The following is a 23,139-nucleotide window of genomic DNA, read 5'->3' as shown; positions in this document are numbered from 1 at the left end:
TGCTTTACTTTAAAGATTGTCTTAAGGTGACTCACCCAGATCTTTTCCGGGATGTTTGAGTTGTTAATTGAGTTCCTCCTCATATTTAGATTATTGATAATACTCCAGAATTCCCTGGGATTTTAGCAGCATGTGTTATTTTTAGTCAAAAGGAGCTTGTGACTTTGGCCTTGTCTTTACGTATTTGTCTTTTGTATGCTTTCTTTGAGTTCTTCAGTTCTTCCTAGATTAGCAGGTTGCCTAGGCGGGCCTTCAGAAGTCTTGCAAGCTTCCTTTGAGTGTTTTCATGAGGAGTTAAGCTTGTTTTGAGAGGCGGGCCGGAGTGACTCGACGAGTTGGCTGTGATGGGTTGTGATGGGAATAATGGTCTAGTATTTTCACTCTGAAGTCCTTCCAGGCATCCATTATGTGTTCATGGGTTTTAAGGTTCTCCAACATCTGCAATTTTGCGGATAAAGATAAGGCTTCTATTGTGGCAGATGACCAACATAGTCTCTTCAAGCTTGTTGCCTCTATTGGCCCCATTTGTGGCAGGGCAGGTTCGTGAACAGGCAATGAGGACCTTAGGGTCAGGATTTGATACGAATGGTCACTGGAAGTCGTATATTTTATTTGAAATTGCTATACCAATGGGATCAGGGGTAACGTGACTAGGGTGTAGCCTAGAATAGACCGTGAATTCAGGCCGTGGGAGGTGTGGTGGGGGGGGGGGTCACCAGTGAGCCTCTCGTTTAATACCCATAGTTTGAGTTATACCAGTGACGTCACCAACTGTGCTCCCTGTTGATCACGGTGAGTAAAAGTCAATGACACCTGTGTCGGGATGTTCCAGTAGGAGTTGTCGCCGCTTAGTATTTCGTCTTCCTCTTGAGCCTTGAATAGATTTGAGTTGAAGTCTCCTGTCAAAATGATGTCCCAATCAGGGTAGCTCTGGCGGTGGTACGTAATGATGGCTGTTAGGCTTTTTACTGCAGCTTGTTTGCTGGAAGAGCCGGGTTGTACGGCATTAACCAATAACACCAGTGGCCTATTGTGGGAATTCCAGTTGCAGAGTTTGAGCACTTGGCAGTCTTTGTCTTCTTGTGGCAGCTCTTCTATGTCCATTTTCAGGGTTAGTGGGAGGTAGACTGCTAGACCCCTACTTGCTCTCCCATGCTGCTTGTGCTTAACTGTGTTTTTTTGAAAGGACGTGAAACCCAATAGCGGAAAGACCTGTTGTGACCAGGTTTCCTGGAGTGCAATTATATCCATGTTGTCCCAAGGTTTTGGTGGAGAGCCTGTTTCCAACAATGATTGGGCACCTGCTATGTTCCAGGATAGCAGCCTTAGGTGCTCCTGGTCTGGACGTGCCCGTGATGGTTGTGATTCTCATGCGAGGTGGGAGGCATTAAGGGCTCCCTGTAGCCACTTCCTGCTGGCTTTGGCGAGTGGAATTTATGTTTGACATTAAATGTGAATTTCAAGTGAGGCTGGCAATTGTTGAGATAGTCAGTGAAATGTTTCAGTGTATCTTCTGTGCCTACCCAGATCAAAAAGATGTCATCTGTGTACCGTTTCCAACAGCGTATATTGCTGAAGAAAGGGTTATGGTCCGTACTGATCAACATACACTCCAGGTGGCCAGCATCCAAATCATGAGCTACTGGTTGCCCTTGACAATGCATCTTTGTTTGTCAGTATTCCCCAAAAATACAGTATTGAAGCCCTCAGTAGGATCCTTGGCCAGTGGTACATCTTTCTCATCCACTCTCACACACACCACGTTAATTAGCTGGTAGGCAACCTTTTGTCTGTCTTCACTACCACCATATTGACCACCTTCTTTTTAGTACTATTCCTGCATATTCTACCCAAAGTCCCTAACAAATTACATTTAACACATTCTTCCCTTCTAGGAAGATACTGTTAGATGAATCTACATGAAATTTAGATTCACATCTGAAACAAAAATAATCCATGTTGAAAAATGTTCTCCTTGGAGGTGGTGGTCTTACTTCTACTTTAGCAGATGTTTCCTCAATTCCATGTTTTAATTCTTTGGAATACTTTTTTAAATCTTCTATGTTGTTTCTTTCACTGCTTCTTCTAGTGATAGATTTTTACATGTATTCTATTATTATAGCTCCTTGTCACCAGTGTGTATCCAGTTTGTAGCTGAGCATGTTACCTCTTATATAATATGCTCTACTCTTAGAATATTGAGGCCGAAAAATCATGATATTGGATTTGATGTAATTTGTGTAATATTGAAACTATCATTGAAGTTGACAAAGCTCTTTAAAAGGTGTTGCAGGACTAGAAATCAAGATAGCTTCATTAGCATAAAGTGAAACTGGTACTGACTGGCAGCCTACCTTAAAAAGGTCGCAATCTACCTTCAAAGAACCTTATTCAAGTTATTGATATACAAAACCAGTAAAATAGGCCTTGATATACAACCTTGTTTGACTTCCCTATTCAAAGCAAATTTTGAAGTACACTCACCTGAAGACCCATAATGAACAGTAGCAGTGAGATCAGAGGGAAGATCCCTAAGAAATCCAATAGTGGACCTGTCAAAACCCATGCCCAGTATAGTTTTCCAGGGTTTGGATCTACTGACCCTATCAAAATCAGAGGTTAGGTCTATGAAGCCCAGATGAAGTGTACCCACCTTATATATTTAAGCCTTGGTCCACCATACCCTTTCTAGCCTGAAAACCATATTGTACCTCAGACAGAATCTGCTGCTTGTTAGCCCACTTGGTTAACGTGCCTAGCAGAATCATCCCCACCACCTTTACAGTGGAAACAATCAAAGAGATGGGGCCACAACACAGAGGGTCATTTTTGTCGCCCTCAGGAACAATGTCAAAATTTGACCATGGGGACGGAAGTTGTTGTCTAATGGCTAGATTGATATAAAGAGTTTAAAAGGGTGTGTAGTGAAAAAGAGGCTCCTACACCATGTAGTTGTCATGGAAAAGTTTTTTTTAGATCCAGCAAAATGGCGATTGAGAAAAGGCACAGAAAGCACTTCCTTCCTCATTAGCAACCAGCTCTAACTGCCTTGTGGTCACCCCACAACCGCATTCCAACTGCAACTTTCTTGGGAACCCTAAATACATGTCATAACACATAAACCCTAGAGCAGGGTACCCAAAGGTTTGATTTAAAAGCAATGAGTGGTACAGCATCAGAGCTGGGGCTTTATTCTTTGGGAGATCAGTAATGGCATCTCTAACTTCTTCCCAACTGAGCACTAACAAAGGGACCAAAGAAAGGGGTGTAGACTTATCCAGCTGCACATCTGTGCCGCCATCAGGGGCAGGGACATGGCTTAAGCCATGACTATACAGAAATAACCTGAGAAATAACACCCCTCAAAGAACAAGTTAAAGGAGGACGATTAATTATTTCCCAGCATTTCAAACATTCTTTGGAATTACATGAGCTCACCAAATCTTCCCAAACTTCTTGCCTTAATATCAACTTCCTGCTCCTAATGGCAGAATGATAATCGCAAACAAGATTTGATTTTAGGTTTTCTTTTCCTCTGGGCTTCTCCTTCATGGGCTTTTCATGAGTAGTGAACAAGAATGGTCAAATCATCTAGGAGTTAGAAGACTAGTCCTACTGGTCGTAATGATAGATTTCCCCTTAGTGCAGATGGTAGTAATAGAGGTTGAAATCTTCTGGTCTTCATAAAAGCAAGTAGAAAAATCCTTGATAGAGTTGACTGGGAATAACTTTGTCCCAGCTAATTCCCCATTCCTGATCTTTAATAGAAACCGGCTCATACAAATCGTGATTGACGGGTACAGAATTTTTTGCCCAGGAGAAAGTAGCATTCAGGGATTATGTTTGCTTCAAGAGCCCCAAAACACCTCAAAGTTCAATAAAGAAGGAGCCAATCCCAAGGAAACAAAAATAAAATAAATTCCAGAAAAATAGCCCCTCCTGAAGAAGGTGGGCCCACTTGGAGAAAGACTCATGAATGAGCTAGGATCTTCAAGCAAGACCAGGTTGAAGTTGCTAAAAATAGATTTTAAAAGTTCACCATTGGCTGAGAGACTAAAATGGTGAGCAACTGGGGGAGAGGAGACCACTTGCAAGCATCATGAATGGGACCGGGCTCAAACTGGTTAGTGTTAAAATCACCCAGAAGCACTGTGGAAACAATGTCCTTAGAATAGAAATGCTTATCCAACAAATCTCTTAGCTTGAGTGCATTGTCATCCACGATAGGGACGTGTTTGCGTTAATAAAACTAACAAGCATGATATTTCCATAATACCGAAATGAGAAGCAAACAGCACGCAAATTTGGGGAACTAGTACCCGCTTGCTTAGCATCAGAGGTCAGGCTTAGAGAAATAAAAACTAAGAGACCCTTTTTAGCCCTACCCGAGCCAAAACCTGTCACCTGGACTACAAAACCCTTGTAACCCTCCAGTAACAAGTTTAATGTAAGAAAAGCACATTGTGCTTCCTCAGCAAAGAGACCCACCCAGCATTATCCAACTTAGAATAACGGGTTGACCATAGGCAAACTTTTCCAGAATCCTGTCACTGTGGTGACACTGTCGTCAGAGAGCGTGCCACGGGAAACTCATTCAATGTCATTGAGCCAACTCGAAGGGCCAAACCTATTTTGGGTAGAAACGCCTTGAGTAAGGTCTCTAACTGCAGCTCCAGCATGAGTAAGTAAGGGTATTTGATGGGGCATATTAGGAGCAGAGGATTTAATTGTAGGTCTATAAAACTAACACAAAGGGAGTGACTGCTGAGTGGCATGGGTCATACAAGGATGTGAGAGGTCCATCAACAAATGGCCAGCAATACTAGGATTATTAAAGTTCACAACAATAGAGTCCTATCCATATTTTAGGTAGCCTGCCTAACCAGTTTACCTTTCGTGCCATAATAATAGAATTATACAAATGTAGATTTGTTTTCTTAACTGCCCCTCTAACCAATGAATAACTTTGTTTTATTTTAACTGTGGGAAACCTTTGACTGGAGCTAATCAACTAGATGAGCTGGGATGGTATGTTGATCACCTGTTTCTGATGATGTTAAGTCCAGGGACCGTACTGTTGAAATAATACCAGACAACAGAACCCCTAACGCAGACGACTGAGTAGGTAGTAATGTCTCAGCTCGATCGACAAAGCAAACTTTCCCTTAGCCAACCAATCATTACAAGCTAGAAAATTGGATTGTAGTGCCTTTTGCAGTTCATTAACGTGATTTACATGCATGTCACCCGCAAATTCCGGTGACACAACAATGTGCTATGGTACCCCGACTTTTGAAACTTTCTTTCTTTTCCGAAGAGGCTGGGGGGTGGTGATGGTAGAACAGAACCCTCAGCAGGTGGCTGGTAGGCTCAACCAAATGTACATTGCCCGCTGTGGGTGAACTGGAGACCTCACCTGTGGAAGGAACACCCCCTGCAGAAGCAATTGTTATGTATGGCAGCAGATGCGCCTAGGTCTTCTTCTACTGAGATGATTTAGTTGGTTATTGCGTCAACAGCAGAAGTCCAAAACTGTTAGAGTACTAGAACCGTTGTACTGTTGTTTTTGGTCACAAGGTGCGGGAGGTTGTTCAGGTTTTCCCTTGACACCAGCCGGTGCTGAAAACACATAGAGACTACGGAACTGAAGTTAATGTATCTGAAGTTAATGGTAAGCAACAAAGGCAAACGGGGGAGTCGGTAATAAAAAGACAGTGAATGTTAGAGGGGTGGCTCAGACCAGCCTCCGCTGGACTCTGACGGGCGTGAACGGCCTGTCCTTGTCCCAGGCTTCGGCTGCGTGCCTCCAACGCTGCAGGACAGTGGAAAGCGCTGTTTATAGCTCAGGCTCTTCTTGTCTTAGTCATCGGGGGCAGCGCTTAGAATCCTGGGATAGGTAGTCCCTGATGCTGGCGTTGGTCTGTGTGATCTCATGAGTGAATGTTAGGTTCAGATCATGTTTAGTCAGTCTCTGGATGAAGCTTTCAGCTATTTCCTACGTTCTTCCCACATTATTTTGTGATGTCCAGACCACCTGCTTCTCTCGTCACCCCATGAATAAATGTGGACAACTGGGAGAAGCAGGTGCCATTGCTGTTCCTGAGGTTTGCCTGTAATACGTACTTTTAAATATGAAAATATTGTTGTGTAGGCAAAAGTCTAGACATCAGTGTATATTCATTTTGAGATATTGTCCTATTCCAAAACAAGTGTTTGCATGCGCTTAAACCTTGCGTGTGCCATTTACATATATTTAGTGAGATCACATCCTAGATAATTATCAAATTATTGTTTGTTGTAACTGTTGAGGTGCGTTTAGCAAGAGATTTTATCCCACATCCCCACCTTATCGGAGGACTTTATGATAATGCTGTTGTCATTGCGTAATGTGTTAAATAAATCCAGATTGTCATGAGGCAGTGAGGAGTTATATGTGGGTTTACTTTTGAAGCCACGTAGAGTCCCCTGATCATTCCCTTAAGACCAGCTATTATTTTCAAACACAACAAATGCGTCAGAGAACTCCAATAGACTGCAGACATACAAGTGTAACAAAGAAAACGTGTTAGCAGGCCTTTTCCATCTATTGGCAAATGATTTGGAACAAAATCCCCAAATCCATCAGGACCATCCCAGTGCTGCTCCAGTTTAGGAAAGAGTTGAGGACTCACCTATTTAAACAAACTCTGTGCTTGTCTTTGTCCCTGTACAGTGTTCTGCAGCCTTTAGGATAAGTTTGCACCATAGAAATAATATACTCATATACATAAAGAAGCTGGCCCAGCCTACACTTTTGTTTGAGTACATTTGACAAAAACTCTAGTTAAAGCGTTCATGGAAGGGTTGAGAAGGGTTATTGCCACCTAGAGCACCCTGGCTCCCAGATCGAGATTTTAATGCATTCAGAATGTGATGGTGGTGGCGTGGTGTGTAAAATAACAACTAATTACCAATGAGATTAATTCAAGCATTTCATCCATCACTTTATGTAAACTTTAATATGTCACACTAAGTGGGATGGGTTTGCTCAGGTGTGGTTACGGTGCACACTGTGTCCCTGGAATTAAGCTATACCCAGCCGATGAGCCCTTAACAAAGGTGAAACCAGCCCTGGATTGCCTGTGTTCAGTTCAGGGAAGACCTGGCTTGACAGTTCTGGCTGGACTGTTCCCATTGGAGCAAGGTCAGGACCGATTTGCATATAGCTTGGTTCAAACTGAGGTGGTATGGTGTGCGAAAGTAACGAAGGACTGGAATGTCCCCCAAGTAATTACCAAGGGCTGAGTTTAACTCAAGCATTTAATCCATCACTTTTTGCTCACCTTGGCACTAGGTTTGACACTCGCGCAGAGACACCCAAAAGAAACCACAGGCTCATTCCATATGCAGAAAAGGTGCCACGTGGATTTACTAAGCAACATACCTATAGTATATAGTTGTAAAGCAGCAACATGAGGTTCTGTGCATTCACTCATAAAGTATTTCTGGGTGGACATCTATGCAAGGAAAGAAACTCAAATGTGCCTAATTGTTCTGAAACTATCAGTCACACAAATACCTATTTTTCCCTCCTCCCCAAATGTAAAGATTTTTCTAAGTTGTTGCACACCATGGTGCAAATGGAAAATATTACTTGTAATGTGGTAGGGTCACATGCGCCACCTACTTGCTGTGTGGGTGGAAAGTATATAGGTTACTCATTTTCACTGAGCAGTTTATTTTCTATATTGCACATGTAAACAGACGTCTGTTTATGGAAAAAACATACAATAACGTAAGTGGGAGTCTGCGTGCTGAAGCATTCTTCGTTTCAGCTAGAGGATTAAGAGTCGTCCTCCAAATCAAAACTCAATGTTTTAACTAACCATGTTTTTTCAGAGCCCAGAATGTGACGGCAGGATAGTGCACCACATGTGATCTGCAGTACTACAAGCAGCAAACGATTGGTTACAGGTAGTAGCATTCCCCTTCTTTCCTAGATATTACTGTCCACCTTTCACGTATTATAACAGTGTATTTGTTTCAAGAAATATTTCCCATGTATAACTTTCAGTGTTGTTTTCACTCCACAGCACCGCAGTCTCGGAGAGAAAGTCTGAATGGTAAAGAGATACATCAAGCTTCTGTTGGAAGGAAGAATTTTGCTCACAAAATGAATAAAAAGAAACACCAAAGGTTGCACAAGAGTGAGAGTTCTAACAATGATGCACTTCTAGGGCCCAAAAGAAAACAGAGCGGCCTAGGAGCGTATCCCTGTGCAGAGTGTACGAGGACATTTACTGGAAAGACGCATCTTTTACAGCACGAAAAAACACACACAGGATTAAGACAGTGTCCCTACACTGAGCAGGAAACCAGGTCTGCTGACGAGGCAACTCCTAAACACCATGAAATAACTCACAAAGGAGTGAGGCCCTTTCACTGCAATATCTGTGAGAAAAGCTTTACTCAGAAGATACATCTTCAAAGACATCACAGAACACATACAGGAGAGAAACCATATCAGTGCAGTCTGTGTTTTATGAGGTTTGCTCGTAAGGAAAGCCTTGTACACCATCACTCCATACACACAAGGGTGAAGCCTTATCACTGCCCTGTGTGTGGCAAGGGTTTTGACCGCAAGGAACGCCTTGCAGGACATCAAAGAAAACACCCAGGAGAGAAGCCTTATCAATGCAGTGTGTGTGCAAAGAGGTTTAATCATAAGAGAACCCTTGCACACCATCAAATCACACACACAAGGCCCTTTCACTGCAGTGTGTGTCGCAAGAGCTTTGACCGTAAAGAACGACTTTTAGGACATCAGAGAATACACACAGGAAAACGCTATGTTGCTGCACAGGATATGAAAATAGTTTTAAACAAAAGGCGGCTCCTCAGCAACATCAAGTAACACATAAAAGACAGAAGCCTTTCCAAAGCACTGCCAAAACAGCATCATTTAAAAAAAGAAAGCTGATCTTTTACGTTATCTAAGAATGTATAGCCGAAATTAGGCCATCTACAGCATCTAAGGATCCATCAGGGCTGAGGTTCTCACTTTCTCAGAGTAGAGAATGTGCAGTCCCTCCGATGTGAGGCAATCAAGTGTGTAGATAGTACCTTCACTGTGTTTTTAGAGTAGTCCAAGTGTTACAAGTACAGTTCGCACCATTGATCTTTCCGAAGACAACTTATGGAGTTTAATAAAGTAATTGTTTTGGAAGCACATTTGTCGCTTGGACTTTTGTATTCACTGAGCTTATTGTTTGGATTAATATAGACTGATTACTCTGGGCCCTATGCCATCAGTGAGTGCACAAGGCTTTCCTTCAAACCATTACGTTGAAGCAACTGCTCTAGTGTATGGAGTCATGAAGCATACTGGTGAAGGTTGTCTCCTCTCCCATTCCCCCTCTGCCACCCACAAAAAAGATCCAGCCACATTCATCTGTGGCCTTGAAGCATGGAACCTACAGATACCCGGTATTAGGCCTTGTGTGAGGCTGCTCTGGAGTCACGCAGACACCGGTGTCCAGCTCACCGCCCACAGCTGGGCGTGTGTGAGGCTGCTCTGGAGTCACGCAGACACCGGTGTCCAACTCACCACCCTGGGCGTGTGTGAGGCTGCTCTGGAGTCACGCAGACACCGGTGTCCAGCTCACCACCCACAGCTGGGCGTGTGTGAGGCTGCTCTGGAGTCACGCAGACACCAGTGTCCAGCTCACCACCCACAGCTGGGCGTGTGTGAGGCTGCTCTGGAGTCACGCAGACACCAGTGTCCAACTCACCACCCACAGCTGGGCGTGTGTGAGGCTGCTCTGGAGTCACGCAGACACCGGTGTCCAGCTCACCACCCACAGCTGGGCGTGTGTGAGGCTGCTCTGGAGTCACGCAGACACCGGTGTCCAGCTCACCACCCACAGCTGGGCGTGTGTGAGGCTGCTCTGGAGTCACGCAGACATCGGTGTCCAGCTCACCACCCACAGCTGGGCGTGTGTGAGGCTGCTCTGGAGTCACGCAGACACCAGTGTCCAGCTCACCACCCACAGCTGGGCGTGTGTGGGGAGGCGCTGTTGCTTGTAGCAAGACCTGGATCTGAAGCTGTAGTGGATCCTATTAGTTTTTATCGGGAATCAGGAGTTCAGTTTAGCCTTTAGGCTTGCAGGTCTGTGCCCCGTCCCCTTGTGACATTTAACCTATGAAGGCTGCTCTGTTTTAGCACCTTTAATTATTTCTTCAAACATGGCTGCCATGTTTATAGTTAGGACGATGTTTATATTACACATTATCAGTGCTACTTCGTAAAGACATCCTTATCAGTTTCAGAAGAAGTTACGTAGGTATTCACATTAGGTACTTTCCTACTTATGTGCGACAGTCACCAGAATGTGCTTTTCAAGGACTTGTTTATAGAATTGCCACCCAAGTATTCCTTCTTATCTGTTGTTTTAGAACACACCTGTGTCAGGGGTCCCACCAGATCTGTAGAAATACATCTCACACAGCCAAGGCCACCAGAGGGATTCCTACAGGTGCCATCAACGGTATCTACACTACACATCGCTTTGATGCTGACCCAGCCTTCATGTCCTCACAGAGACCTAGAAGCCTCATTCCAAGGTAACAAGGGTTGGGAGGTGCTTTCCATGGACATGGCACTGTCAGGTTAGGTTTATCACACCTAGCTCTCTTCTAGGTTAGGGGTTAGGTTTTCCATGCTAGGATACTAGACCTATTTCACAACTATTCATACTTCATTTAATTGCAAGATGGTGGGGATTTTGTGTTCATGACTCTCATTTTTACCATTCTGTTCCTTGTATTGTTCATTATCCCAATTATTGCAGCTCATGAACTCTATAGCAGTTCACAGTATTGTTGAAATAAAACCTATTGTAAACGTCACTGCATCTCCTTCATTGCCTGTTTGTGAATGAGACTTATTGCTCATGTCAGAAAAGGGTAATCTCTGTTTTACCACAACCTCCCTGAGATGTTGTCTTATTGAGTCCATGCGTAAAGGTTGGTACAAATCACCTTTTAATATTATGTGTTTGGTGAGGTGATGCTTGTGAGCTGGGAGGGTTGGGACGACAGTTGTGACTTGTTATAGGATAGGCATAGTCGCCTACAAACAAAAAAGTGCTGTCATCCTTAAACCAGCAGTCTTGCCTAGAGCAAGAGTCAAACTACGACAAAGCGAAGTCAAAGAAAAAGGATGTAAGAGTAACATGAAAAAACACGTAAAACGTGGCCACTGGAATGAGTCATAGGGAAGCAGCCCCATGAGTGAAACAAAAGAAACAAATAATGGGGGAAGAACACATGCTTCTTGTGTGTACGACAGAGGCCGTCGCCTCGGACATTTCACCATTTTCCTTGTCTGGCTACTCGCTGGTGTCACTCAGTCCACTCTATAGAAACAATGTAGTTTTAAGATGGCAAACTTGAACCGGGTGCACACATGGAATGCCGTAGACATAAGGCTGTATGGTATGTATCTATTTAGGTTGAAATTATCATGCAGAAACCTAGGTGGAAACAGATACAGAGTAAGGAAAGAAGCTAAGATACCAACCTCCATCCCAGAGCTAAGATACCAAGCTACAGACTGATCACTTAATATATGATGCCTCCTTCATATTGATATGTTTTCTGGATTCATCCACAATATGGTCCAAGTTATAGGTTCTAAAGACCTTCTGGCAGCACAGATCGAGGCAACATGCTACCATGACAATAAAGAACTAGTTGAACAGTAAACCACAAAGCCCCTTTATTTCCTTTAGGGTGCATTCTGATTTTCTGAAATACATGAAGTAGTTGTCCACAAAACCATGCTTGATAGCCCAACGGGAGTTCTAAGTTGCAATAAGATTCATAATTAGTAGGTAAAGCAGCTCTCTGTATGTACAAACATTTTTTGTGGTTGGATCTACAGGACTGAAGTGTAGACATGAGTATCACATATAGGGCCTGATTACAACTTTGGAGGACGGTGTTAAACCGTCCCAAAAGTGGAGGATATACCACCTACCGTATTACGAGTCCATTATATCCTATGGAACTCGTAATACGGTAGGTGGTATATCCGCCACTTTTGGGACGGTTTAACACCGTCCTCCAAAGTTGTAATCAGGCCCATACTCTCCTCCTATGTTAAGGACGCCCCTCGCCATAAGGTTTGTGTTACTGGTGCTCTAAAGTTTACTTCTAAAGTGATATGTTGTGCCGTTACAGAACAAACTGAACCTGACACTGAACTAGTGAATACCTTTTACTATTCAAGTGCTTGGCAAACCCAAAGCAGTGAAGGAGCTTCTATCTGAACTAAGGGAGGAAACCATTCAATCGTTGGTTAAATATTTTGTGTGTGTCATCCAAGATTACTAAAAGACCTGGGCATGGAGAGTCTGGTATCCCGAACATTTGAGCATGAACATCTGTCCTCTAGACAGGCTGACTTTTTTGGGAGGATCTTCTGTTGCAGCACCAGGGAAGGATCCCGCACCCAAACCTGTGCACCCTCCACCTTCAGGTGTGGAAATTGAATGACAACAGTTGACAGCTTTTGATCTTCCTTCTGAAGCTTGTGATGTTATTCTGGCAGCCAGTTGTCCCTCCACTAAAACTGTATACACCTTTCAGTGGGATAAGTTTATAGCGTGGTGTTCATCGAGACATATTGACACTCTGTCTGCATCTCTCTCCCAGGTTCTATTTTTTGTTCTTTCTTTGGCCCACCAGGGCTCCACTCCCAGCACAGTTACGGTTACCTCTCAGCCACTTCTGCACTCTTGCAGTTGGCAGACCAATCTTTTGCGTTTAAGTCACCCATTGCAGCTTGGTTCATAAAAGGTATGTAACACGCTTCCTCCTCAATCAATCAGCAGACTTGCAGAGTGCTTCTTATCACCCATGAGGGTATGCGAGCACAGGCAGGGCCCAGTTGATTAGCCGAAAAGTCAGGTCTACAGGGACTTTCCGGAAAAGATGGGGAGATCTGGAGATAAGAGGGTAGCTCGTTCCATGTCTTCACTGCTAGGTAGGAGAAGGACGGACCCCTGCATCTGCTGCATTGGATGCTGGTGGTGAGGGCTAGAGAAGGGTAAGCAGAGTGGAAGTGTCAGGAAGGCTCATGGATGTTCAGCTGGTGGCTCAAATAGGCTTGTCCGAGTTCTATGGGGTAATATATGCGTGGGTCAGGAGCTTGAACTGGTATCTTTTGTGTACAGGGAGCCATTAGTAATGGGTGATGTGGGTTATTTTATGCAGATCCAGGAATATTCTGGCTGCAGTGATCTGTAAGGTCTGTAGTCACAGGAGGTGAGCTGCGATCCTTGCATTAAGAGCGTTGCCATAGTCCAGTTGGTTGGAGATGAGAGCCTGGGTGATGGTGTGTCTTGACCTTTGTGGTAGCCATTTGAATAGTGTACAAAGCATGAGGAGGAAGAAGAAGCAGAAGGAGGAGACTGAGTTGATCTGAGTTGTCATGGTTAGCTTGTCCAGAATGGAGCTAGGTTCTTAGTGTGGGGTAGGAGTAGGTTTGAGTTCTGAGGTCCACAAAGATGTGTCCTATAGGGAGCTTTTGTTTCCGAAAAACAGTACCTTTGTCTTTTCCATATTGAACTTCGGGCAGTTGTCCTTCATCCAGCTGGTGACATCTGTCATACAGTTGTGGAACTTGGTCTTGGTGGTGGCTTCGGAGAGGGATCCATATGAGAGTGACTCTTTGGATGCCTATGTTGTGTAGCCTTGTGACGAGTGTGTGGTGAGAGACCAAATCAAAGGCAGCCGAGAGGTCTAGGACGATCAGAGCTGCAGTCTCTCCTCCGGCGAGTAGGGCTCGGATGTCATCTATAGCTGCAAGGGCTGTCTCAGTGCTGTGGTTGCTGTGGAACCCAGATTGGGAGAAGTCAAGTACGAGGTTCTGTTCCAGATGTGAGGCCACTAGTCATGCCTCACTGGGCTTTGAACACTGTACTCACATTTCTGATGTGCATGCCCATTGAGATGCTGCTCAACTGCCCTCTCGGGCAGATAACCATCAAGACCGGCCAGGCGTAAGTAATACTTTATTTGTTTTAATTAGTTAAAATTTATACAAAAGTCATGATATGTGAGAGTACAGATAAAACATTAATCGGCCATTAGAACTGTAGAATGCTATGCAGTGTTATTTGTCAGTTTAGAGGGGCTCTAAAAGAACAATGAGGAATAAAAGAGAAAATGTCTATTCAGCCCGATCCCAGACCGTTAAACCAAGCTTGTGCTGAGAAACCCTTCCAGCTGTCAACAATAAGCAGAACGACACTGAAGTGCAATGTGCTGGCAGGGCGCTCAGAGGTGCTAGTATATCAAGAGTGACAGGCAGGGGCGAAAATGACAAAGGAGCCTGCCAGACGGAGCATGTGTTCGTAACAGTTTTGAGCATCCGAAAGGGATGACAAAGTCAAAGGTGCCAGTAGTGGAGCCATGAACTGTGCAATTGGATCTTACAAACAAGCAGCAAGGGTGCACAGGTACTGCAGCACACGCCCCCTCCCCCAATCCCCTCTCATTTCAGGGCACCACCCCCGCTTCCAGTACTCACTCCCTGCACCCCACCTTCCCGTACTCACTTCCCTTACCCTCCCTTCCTGCATACACATGCACCCGCTTCACATCGCATACACTCCCCCTTCACTTCGCATACACGTCCCTCTCCCCCTTCACACCTACATGCATGCACCCCCACTCACACATGCACACACAAACATACACGCATTCACACATGCACACACACAACACCCCTCATTCTCCTCCCCTGTCGGCTGATCACTTACCTCGTCCGTTGAGGGGGTCATGTCGGAGGGGATGGGTCCTGGCGCTCCCACCGCCAGCAGCGCCCTGCCATCAGGACACCGCCACGTGTATTATTGGTTGGAATACGGTGGGAGGCGTCCTTTTGGCATGGCGGTGCCGACGGTGAAACCGCCAGCACGACTGCTGATGGATTTCTGCCCGAATACTGGCGGAAATCCTTCGGCAGTCATAATATGGTGGTCTTAAGACTGTCAGCACAGGCGGTCTTCTGGCTGCAGCCGCTTTGGCAGTCTTGTGAAAAGATCACCAAAGTCATAATGAGAGTCACAGTCTTTGGTTTATATTCGGTTGCATAACAGAGTCTCGAGGTAATAAAATTGAGATCTAGGCCCTTTCCAGGTTAAAGTGTCAAGTGCTGTTTGTCCCTCGAAGTGTTGTGTTTTTTCTTTATCCACCTGGGTTCCAATGTATACTAACTGGGCCACTAAAGGTGATGGGAGCCTGATCGATTTAGCAGCGGTTGAGATCACTCCATGAAAATGGCAAATCTTGCCAGCTCTGCAGGGGTTTTCAAGTAGAAATGAGATTTTTCACCTCCCTGCAAGTATGTACACAATGTTTTAGAAAGTGAGGGTTTATGAGGTGCAGCATGCATTTAAGGGGACCCAGCGTATCCAGATCAGATGTCCCAAGGACTCCTCTTGTGAGTGACATATTCTGCATGCCCCGGTGTGTGCTAGTGACTTCCAGCTGCCATTTACATCTTTGCTAGGAAGAACCATGAGTCTTACAAATAGAATCTGCCTAAGAATTAGCTTCTTAACGCACAGTTTAGGTTTGGCTGGCAGTGCTTTTCTCTGCATGAGTTCAGGACGACCTGGATGTTACTGTCAGATGCTTCAGTGGAACAGAGGTCTTCCTGCCTGGATAGACGCCTGACTTGTTTCTTCAGTGCAGATTTTAGGGCCCTGGAATGGTTTATGAAGTTTCCCCAGTTGTCCAAGACCAGGTTTAATTTAGAGCAGACTGACGTCAGATAATCCAGCCAGGGGTGTTTACTGTTTATGAGAATGCCTATGCCTTTGCAGATTTCTTTCATTGTCTTTGAAGATGATGCAGGAACTCTGCAGTGGTACTGGAGTGTGGCTGCCCAGTTCTCAAAGGGCCGTTTCTTCAAGCCGAACTAGAGGCTACTAAAGAGTTGCAAACGTCTGTGGGGATTTGTAAGATGCGCTTGTAGGCGTGGCATTGCGCCCGCATCATGGTGTCCATTAGGGCTCTGGGGAGGCTATTTGCTCATAGCAGATGAAGGGTAGTAATTTTGCTCTAATTGCCTTCCGAATGGCCTCGCTGGTTGAGCTGTGTCGAGTAGAGTGGACTTTGCACAAGGCGTAGGTCAGTGCCTTGCCCCTTCTGTCTGGTGATGTCCATCTTGGGTTTGCGTTACTCTGAAACTACACCCCTACGAAGATGTAGTTGGAAGCGGTCCTTATTTTACAGATCACCAATCTCCAAGGCAGCTTGTGTTTATTGGAGTAGCGACCGAACTTGACGACCTGTGTCTTCTTGCATTTTGCCACCAGTTTGTTAGTGATGTTGTAAGCATTTAATGCATCCAGGACTGTCTGCTTTCCCACTTTCGTGTGATCTGTTAGAATCATATTGTCAGCAAACTGCATCAAGAACAAACGTTCCTGCCTGATTTTAGGTACCTGCAGATTTGCAGTTTTTAAAGAATTTACTATGTTGGTGGTGCACAAATTGAGAAGCCTAGGTGCGAGGACGCATCCTTGTTTACGGCCTTGGTGCATGTACACTTTAGTAGTTCTACTTTAGGTGAGCTGATGCAGCCCCACATTTGAGGATAGAGTGCTATTATCGTGTCCAGCAGCTTTTCCGGGATTCTCCAATTTTGTTTTCCACAGGATGTTCCTGTCCATGTATTCGAAAGGGGCGGAATAATTGACAAAGCATGCAAAGAGGGGGTGGTTGTTTGACTGGATAGCTGGCTTGGCCAGGTAAGTTAGGCTAATATGTTATCTGTAGTAGAAGCCTCCCCCCTGAAGCCTGATAAATGTACAGGATGCCCTCGTCTGTAACCCAGATATCTAGGTCATTTATTAGCAGACTTGCATATGCCTTGGCTTGGATGTCCAGCAGTGCAATCATTCACTAGTTTTTCGGGTCCGTGTTATCTCCCTTTTTATGTATAGATTGCAGAATCGACCCCTGTCAAGGTTCAGGGACTGTGGCATTTACACTGCAGTTCTGATAGAGAGGAGTAAGAAAGGGAGGCCCAGAGCACATAATCCTGCTTAAATAGGTGGCTGGGGAGCCCATTCGGTTCCAGGGCCCCATCCCTCCTTATGTTCTTGGGATTTTTAGTCACGCTGCTTCAATCCATATCATTGAAGTTGATAGAGGGGTGGATGTGTGCCATGCCTTGTTTGGCATGCCAGTGGTTGTGCCCTGTGGTGTCACGTAGCACTGGATGGCTAGCATCACTGGGCATGGTGGCGGGCATACAATACAGCACCTTGACATGCGTGATCCATGTGTCAGCTGGGACTCCATTACGCCTGCTGTGGGAGTGTCCTTTGAGGTTAACATACAGTCAGAATTCAGCCTGACTGTTTTGTTTTAGGAGATTGTGAACGTGCTCATTGCAAGTCTTCCTGTGTTTTTTATACTGCTGTGCACACCGTTGTGTAATTTTCTGGCTATTGCGCTTTTATGGCAAAGCTCCTCAGTCCCAATTTCTTCATAGAGGCGAGTGGCCTACCTCAAAGTTCTTTTGCTCTTGATAACGCGTCCCGCCCTAGATAATTTGCTTAGTCTGGGACTCGTTTTAGGCCAATGAATCTTTTGACCCTGATTGGAGACACCTTAAGACGAGATAACTAATCAGCATGTCATCCAATAGATCGATAACCTCATCAATATTCACAATAACAAATCAATCAGATTAGTTAATGGCATTAATAAGAATCGGAACACACCATGACCTTTCAGTCATGAATAACCACACGAAATCTGTAAGAGTTATGATATTTATTCCCTATTGATTACACTCTACTAGCAAGTTTATTAGTCTCAAAACCATAAAACACATTAGCACTGTCACAATATTGCAACTCAAATAAGATTTCAGCAGAGCAAAGATCATAAACATTAGGACAAAGCATGACGTCAACATGGATTAACTTTAGCAGAGTATCATTAGTGCATTATTCAACAAAGCATCGATTCAGTCATTTGTCTATTTGCGTCCGTTTAGTGAACCCCTTAACCAGGTCGAATTAGCATTATCATGTTGGGCTTCATGCAAAACAATTTAGCAACACAAATTTAGAAAATATCTATCTATGGTCTCTATCAAAAGATGCAGTTGGTACCTAGAAAGAAAAGGCAAACAGACAATTACAATTTTATTATCATATAGTTACCCTCGGTAATGGGTCAGCATACAGAGTCAGTCTTTGTCCTCAGGACATCAGTTGAATCACCATCAGCCAGGAAACTCAGCAAAGTTCAGCAAGACAGACAATAAGGAATACCTCCCTCATAAGGAGGAAAAGTATAGAACGGGCAAGGCAAGGGTAAGGATGGTTTGAAGAGTCAAACAGCAAAGTCTTTAAGACAGAGTGACAAAGTGGCTAGGTAATAGCAAAGAATGGCATGTAGTGGCATTAGCAGAGATGGCTCGGAAAATACTGATTTCTCCTTGTGACACTGGGTTATATCAGTCTCCCAATTTCCAATTGGGCAAATTTTGGTGCATCATTATCTCCAACCAATAATTTGGTGATCACCTCATTAGGCGTTTCACTTTAAACAGTTCTGACGTAGTTCATTGGCTCCTGTAATTGACGTCTCCAACAGGTAGAATGTCAGGTACAAATTTTTATTCTCGCAGGCTCAGTCAGTAGTCCCATTGTCTTTACCAGTTCAGGCGACCTTGTACCTGTTGCAAGTTTACACTGTTGCATTCAGCAAGAATGTCTCCTTGATCAAGTCGGGTCTCATGAGAAAGAATTCACTACGGTTACACACATCTTCTAGCTTCAGGAAAAGTACAGCTACATGTCCTTCAGCAAGTCAGCACATTGCACGTTAGAAAAACACATTTAATATGAGACCGGCAGCTAGGTCCCGACTCATGCTAACTAAGGCCTAGTAATTAATTTTAGCAAAATCTTAACATATAACTCTTAATACTAACATAAAACCACACATTAGTACATCAATAATTTATTATTAGTCAACTTCATTTATCATCATATACATTGATGGCCACTCCCCGTGGGCACATTTTCAAGCGCCTATGTTAAAAGCACATTAATACAATTATCTATGCAACATCGTTATACATTAATTTGCAGACATTTCATGTTAATTTTGATTATAATAACTACACTCCAACAATCCCTCCTCTGATGACACTTGTCATCACACAAATCCATTCTTTTACAACCCTTTCACCTTTTCATTTCCTTCATTTCGATTTCTTCTTTTTACTTCGCCTTTTCATTTTTTGCTCTGAACATTTTCTCCCTTTTCTTTTCCTCCCTCCTCGCTTTATGTTTTGCCCAGTTTGCTCTACTTCTCTCGCAAGTTTTGCTCAGTACCCATAATACAAATAAACAAGCCAAAATAATTACTATTCCCTGTATTCATTTTCCCAAGAACCCATGCCAAAGACCACTAAACCAACTTCCCACAGGCGCAAATCCCTCTCCAACCTTTTCCCAGACTCCTGGCTCTTTCAATTCCTTCAAATCTGCACTATCTCTTGTTAGGTTAGTAAGCATACTTCTAATCTCATTACTATTGTCTGGTATATAGGCACAACAGTGCCTCTCATTAAGCATCTTACAGACTCTGCCACTTTTCGCTAAAAGAATGTCTAAAGCAAGCCTATTTTGAAGAGTCATAGCCCTCTCCGCAGCAAGTTCAGTATCCATCAGGAGAATAGCCCTTGTGAAGTTTGTCAGCATGTTATCCACAATAGTAGACAACTTTCGAATCTTTGTGGAGTTCAGAACAACTCCCACTGAAGGAATCATTGCTCCAAATATGTCTCCTACTACACCAGCAGCAGTTTCTCTCTTTTGTCTAGCACGAAGTAGTCCTGTCACTTTCGGAAATTTCTTTAAATCATCTAGTTGATAAATCTTTGGAAAAACTATTCCCAAATAACATCTCCCCAAATGTAATAAACCCCTGGGATCGCTTGATCCATTCATTTAGCATGAAAGCCCATTTATTCTGAAACAAAAACACATGCTTACACTCACATGTTCCCAGAAACACATTGTCATAGTATGATTTTGGTCACATAATGCAAAGCTGACCTACATGTTTTGCATCTAAAGCCAGCTTCCCTTGTTCCCTAATCCCGTTATTACTATTACTAAGAAATGATCGTTGCTGCAAGCCCTTTTCTAATTTCCCCTTTAAAACCCTCCTTCTATCTTCAGTGTGATCTAGAAAACAAACTCTTTTCTACAGATGTAAGCAAGCATGTCAAATTATTGCAGTGCGCATACGAAGTACTAATTGTTGTTCTCAGCTCGAAGAATCCCTTAATCAGCTTTATAGCATAATACTTGGCTACACTATTCAAATCTTCTATCATAGGCACATAAGAGAATACTAAATCGTAATTTGAATAAAAATATTGCACTTCTTCCTGGTTATAGAAACGCGTTAGTAGCAGACTACAGCTAATCCCGTATGTTAATGGCAAGCTGTGATAGGTAACTCCCTCTTGGACTGAAAGAGGAATTTGTGTACACACGTAACAAGCCTTTGCATCCATAGTGTCAACATACTCACTCAGCAAGCGATAGAAAATGTTAGTAGACAGCTCCCCTTTTCTATTAGTTTCGTCATGCAGATACTTTGTATCTTGCTCAAATTTATCCCACGGTGTTAGTGTAGCAGTCTCAGAAACTGTAGCATTGTTAGCTTCAATCTCATCCACCAAACGCATTTCCACAAACAAAGCTATAATGAAGATCACACACATAACACCCAAAGCAAAACCCAAAATATTACAGCGCTTATTCCCCTCACTGTCATCTCCTGACCTAGGCATGATCTGTAACGAATCAGAAAGTAAAGTACTATAAATGTAATCAACTAATATGAGGATGGTTAATAACTTTCTCTCTCTCTTTTTTTTTTTTTTTTTTCAATAGAGCCAAGCAAAAAGTCTTTCTTCAGCAAGTATTTATAGCTATCTCATTCACTCCCAGGGTCTTTTTGTCAATCCAGTTAGCAGCTTGCCACAATCAATTTTTCTAAAGTCAATTCTGGTTAACAGTGTCACATCCGATAATTTATCAGTCTCTTTTCTCAGGTTTACTATTCCCTTTATTCAATTTCAGCTTAACGCAGTCTCTTTTATTTGTAGCCAACTTCAGGTACCATAATATTGACCTGGAACTTCACGATCAAAACAGAAAGCCAAGAACTCTTGTTGCCATTCTGCTGAGGTTGCATACCCCCGTTTAGGACCTGCGTATCTTCTGTTTGCTATTCTCTTACTTTTCAACTTGCGATCACCCTGCAACTCTCCTTCACTCAGGTCTTCTTTCCTTGTGGTATCAACCTCCTCCTCTATTGTTTCATTAATGACCACTTTCCCTTTCTCAGTTTGCGATTCTGGCCACTTATCTCCTCTCAGTGTTCTTTTACTGTTCGGCTTTTCAGGTTGCTGTTCACTGCCCCCCTCTTGTGCTATGGTGTTTTCTCTTGGTGGATCTGCAAGTGGCTCAGGAGGAGTCTGAACACTTTGACTGTAATATGAGACCGGCAGCTAGTCCCCAACTCATGCTAACTAAGGCCTAGTAATTAATTTTAGCAAAATCTTAACATATAACTCTTAATACTAACATAAAACCACACATTAGTACATCAATAATTCACTATTAGTCAAATTCATTTATCATCATATACATTGGTGGCCACTCCCTGTGGGCACATTTTCAAGCACCTATGTTAAAAGCACATTAATACAATTATCTATGTGACATCATTATACATTAATTTGCAGACATTTCATGTTCATTTGGATTATAATAACTCCACTCCAACACTCTCTTCCACCTTTGCGCTGTAGGGTTGTTGCATGCAGCACTCCTTTTGCTTGAGGTGCGAGCTGGTTGATCTTCTTTGAAGCAGTAGATACAGTGCTGCTGCTATTGATGGCCACTGTGAGAATATGTCCGCATCAGAACGATTGGGGTTTCCTGACTGCCAGTTGCTTTTCCATTCTGCCAAGTGCGAGGTGTCTATTTTGTTCCATTTCACTCTTCGTAAGAGTGTGCACATTTATTCTGCAGTAGGAAGGATACTGGGGCTGAGTGACTGCAGAGACATCACAGTGATTAGTGGAAAATGAGCAGTCCCGAGGCCAGCTCTCCCCTGCTGCCGCACTGCTCTCTCCTGTTTGCTGCCTCGTTCTCACTGCCTTCTCCTCCTCTCCCACTGTTTTTCCTTTGTGCTTCCTCCTGCTTTCTGCCTTGTTTTCACTTCTTTCTCGCTCCTTTTCCATCTGTTTCCTCTGAGTGTTTTCTCCTGCTTTCTGACTTGTTATCACTGTTTTTCTGAGTGCTTTCTCATTCTTTCTGCCTTGTTTTCACTTCTCCCTTCTGTCCACTGTTTTTCTTAGTACTTTCTCCTCCTTTTGCTTCCTTTCTTTCTCCGTTCATTCTTTTTTCCCCCCATTGTCGCTCTTGCCCATTTTCACGCCTCCCGCCGGGCCCCACCCACTGCCTCCCTGAGCCTCTCCCTCCTCCCAGGTCCTACCCAATGGAGGCTGCAGCGTGGCCATGCATTGTATGCGCTCAGCTAGTGCGTCAAATGCAAGCCCATTGGTGCCCGTCCACACCTGGACCACACCCAGTGCCACGAAGATACACCGCCACTAACCTGTGATCCCTGGATGTGTTGTTTGAACAAGCGGGTACAGACACCCCCAGTGACTCTTCATCTGTAGACCTGCGCCCCTAGGGATGAGGCGCAGTGATGAGTAGAGTATGTGTGCGTTGAACATGTCACCACGGAAACAGCTGCCATGCTGCAGTGTGGGTTAACCGAGATCTCCGTCATTGGCATTATTAGCTGGTGTAGAAGTGAGTCCTGCAGATATCTCCGTTATCATGATTAGCTCTTTGACCATTTTTGTCTGTAATATCCCGCATGGGTGAGGGACCTTGCTTGCAGCATTAGCTGAAAGAGGTCCCCAATGGTTCAGGCTGTGCCATGACGTGGGCATTTTGTGCCAGGAGTAGTTCCCGGGTTAGTACTACTAGGTTGGCCTCTTCATCCGATATAAGTGGTATT

General features: G+C 43.9%; 1 protein-coding gene across 1 annotated transcript in view; it reads left to right on the top strand.

The window, feature by feature from the left end:
• LOC138286966 (uncharacterized) overlaps positions 1-10,887 on the top strand; it is a 99,296-nt gene extending 88,409 nt beyond the window's left edge. Inside the window, exon 3 of the mRNA XM_069227334.1 lies at positions 8,073-10,887. Within this exon, the coding sequence (XP_069083435.1) occupies positions 8,073-8,893 (821 nt within the window). The 3' untranslated portion in view covers positions 8,894-10,887. The remainder of the gene's footprint in view (positions 1-8,072) is intronic.
• Positions 10,888-23,139: the final 12,252 nt, after the last annotated feature.

The sequence above is a fragment of the Pleurodeles waltl genome, chromosome 4_1 (assembly GCF_031143425.1).
Source record: "Pleurodeles waltl isolate 20211129_DDA chromosome 4_1, aPleWal1.hap1.20221129, whole genome shotgun sequence".
Lineage (NCBI taxonomy): Eukaryota > Metazoa > Chordata > Amphibia > Caudata > Salamandridae > Pleurodeles > Pleurodeles waltl.
Note: the sequence above shows the minus strand (reverse complement) of the source record. Positions and strands in the feature narration are given on the sequence as shown.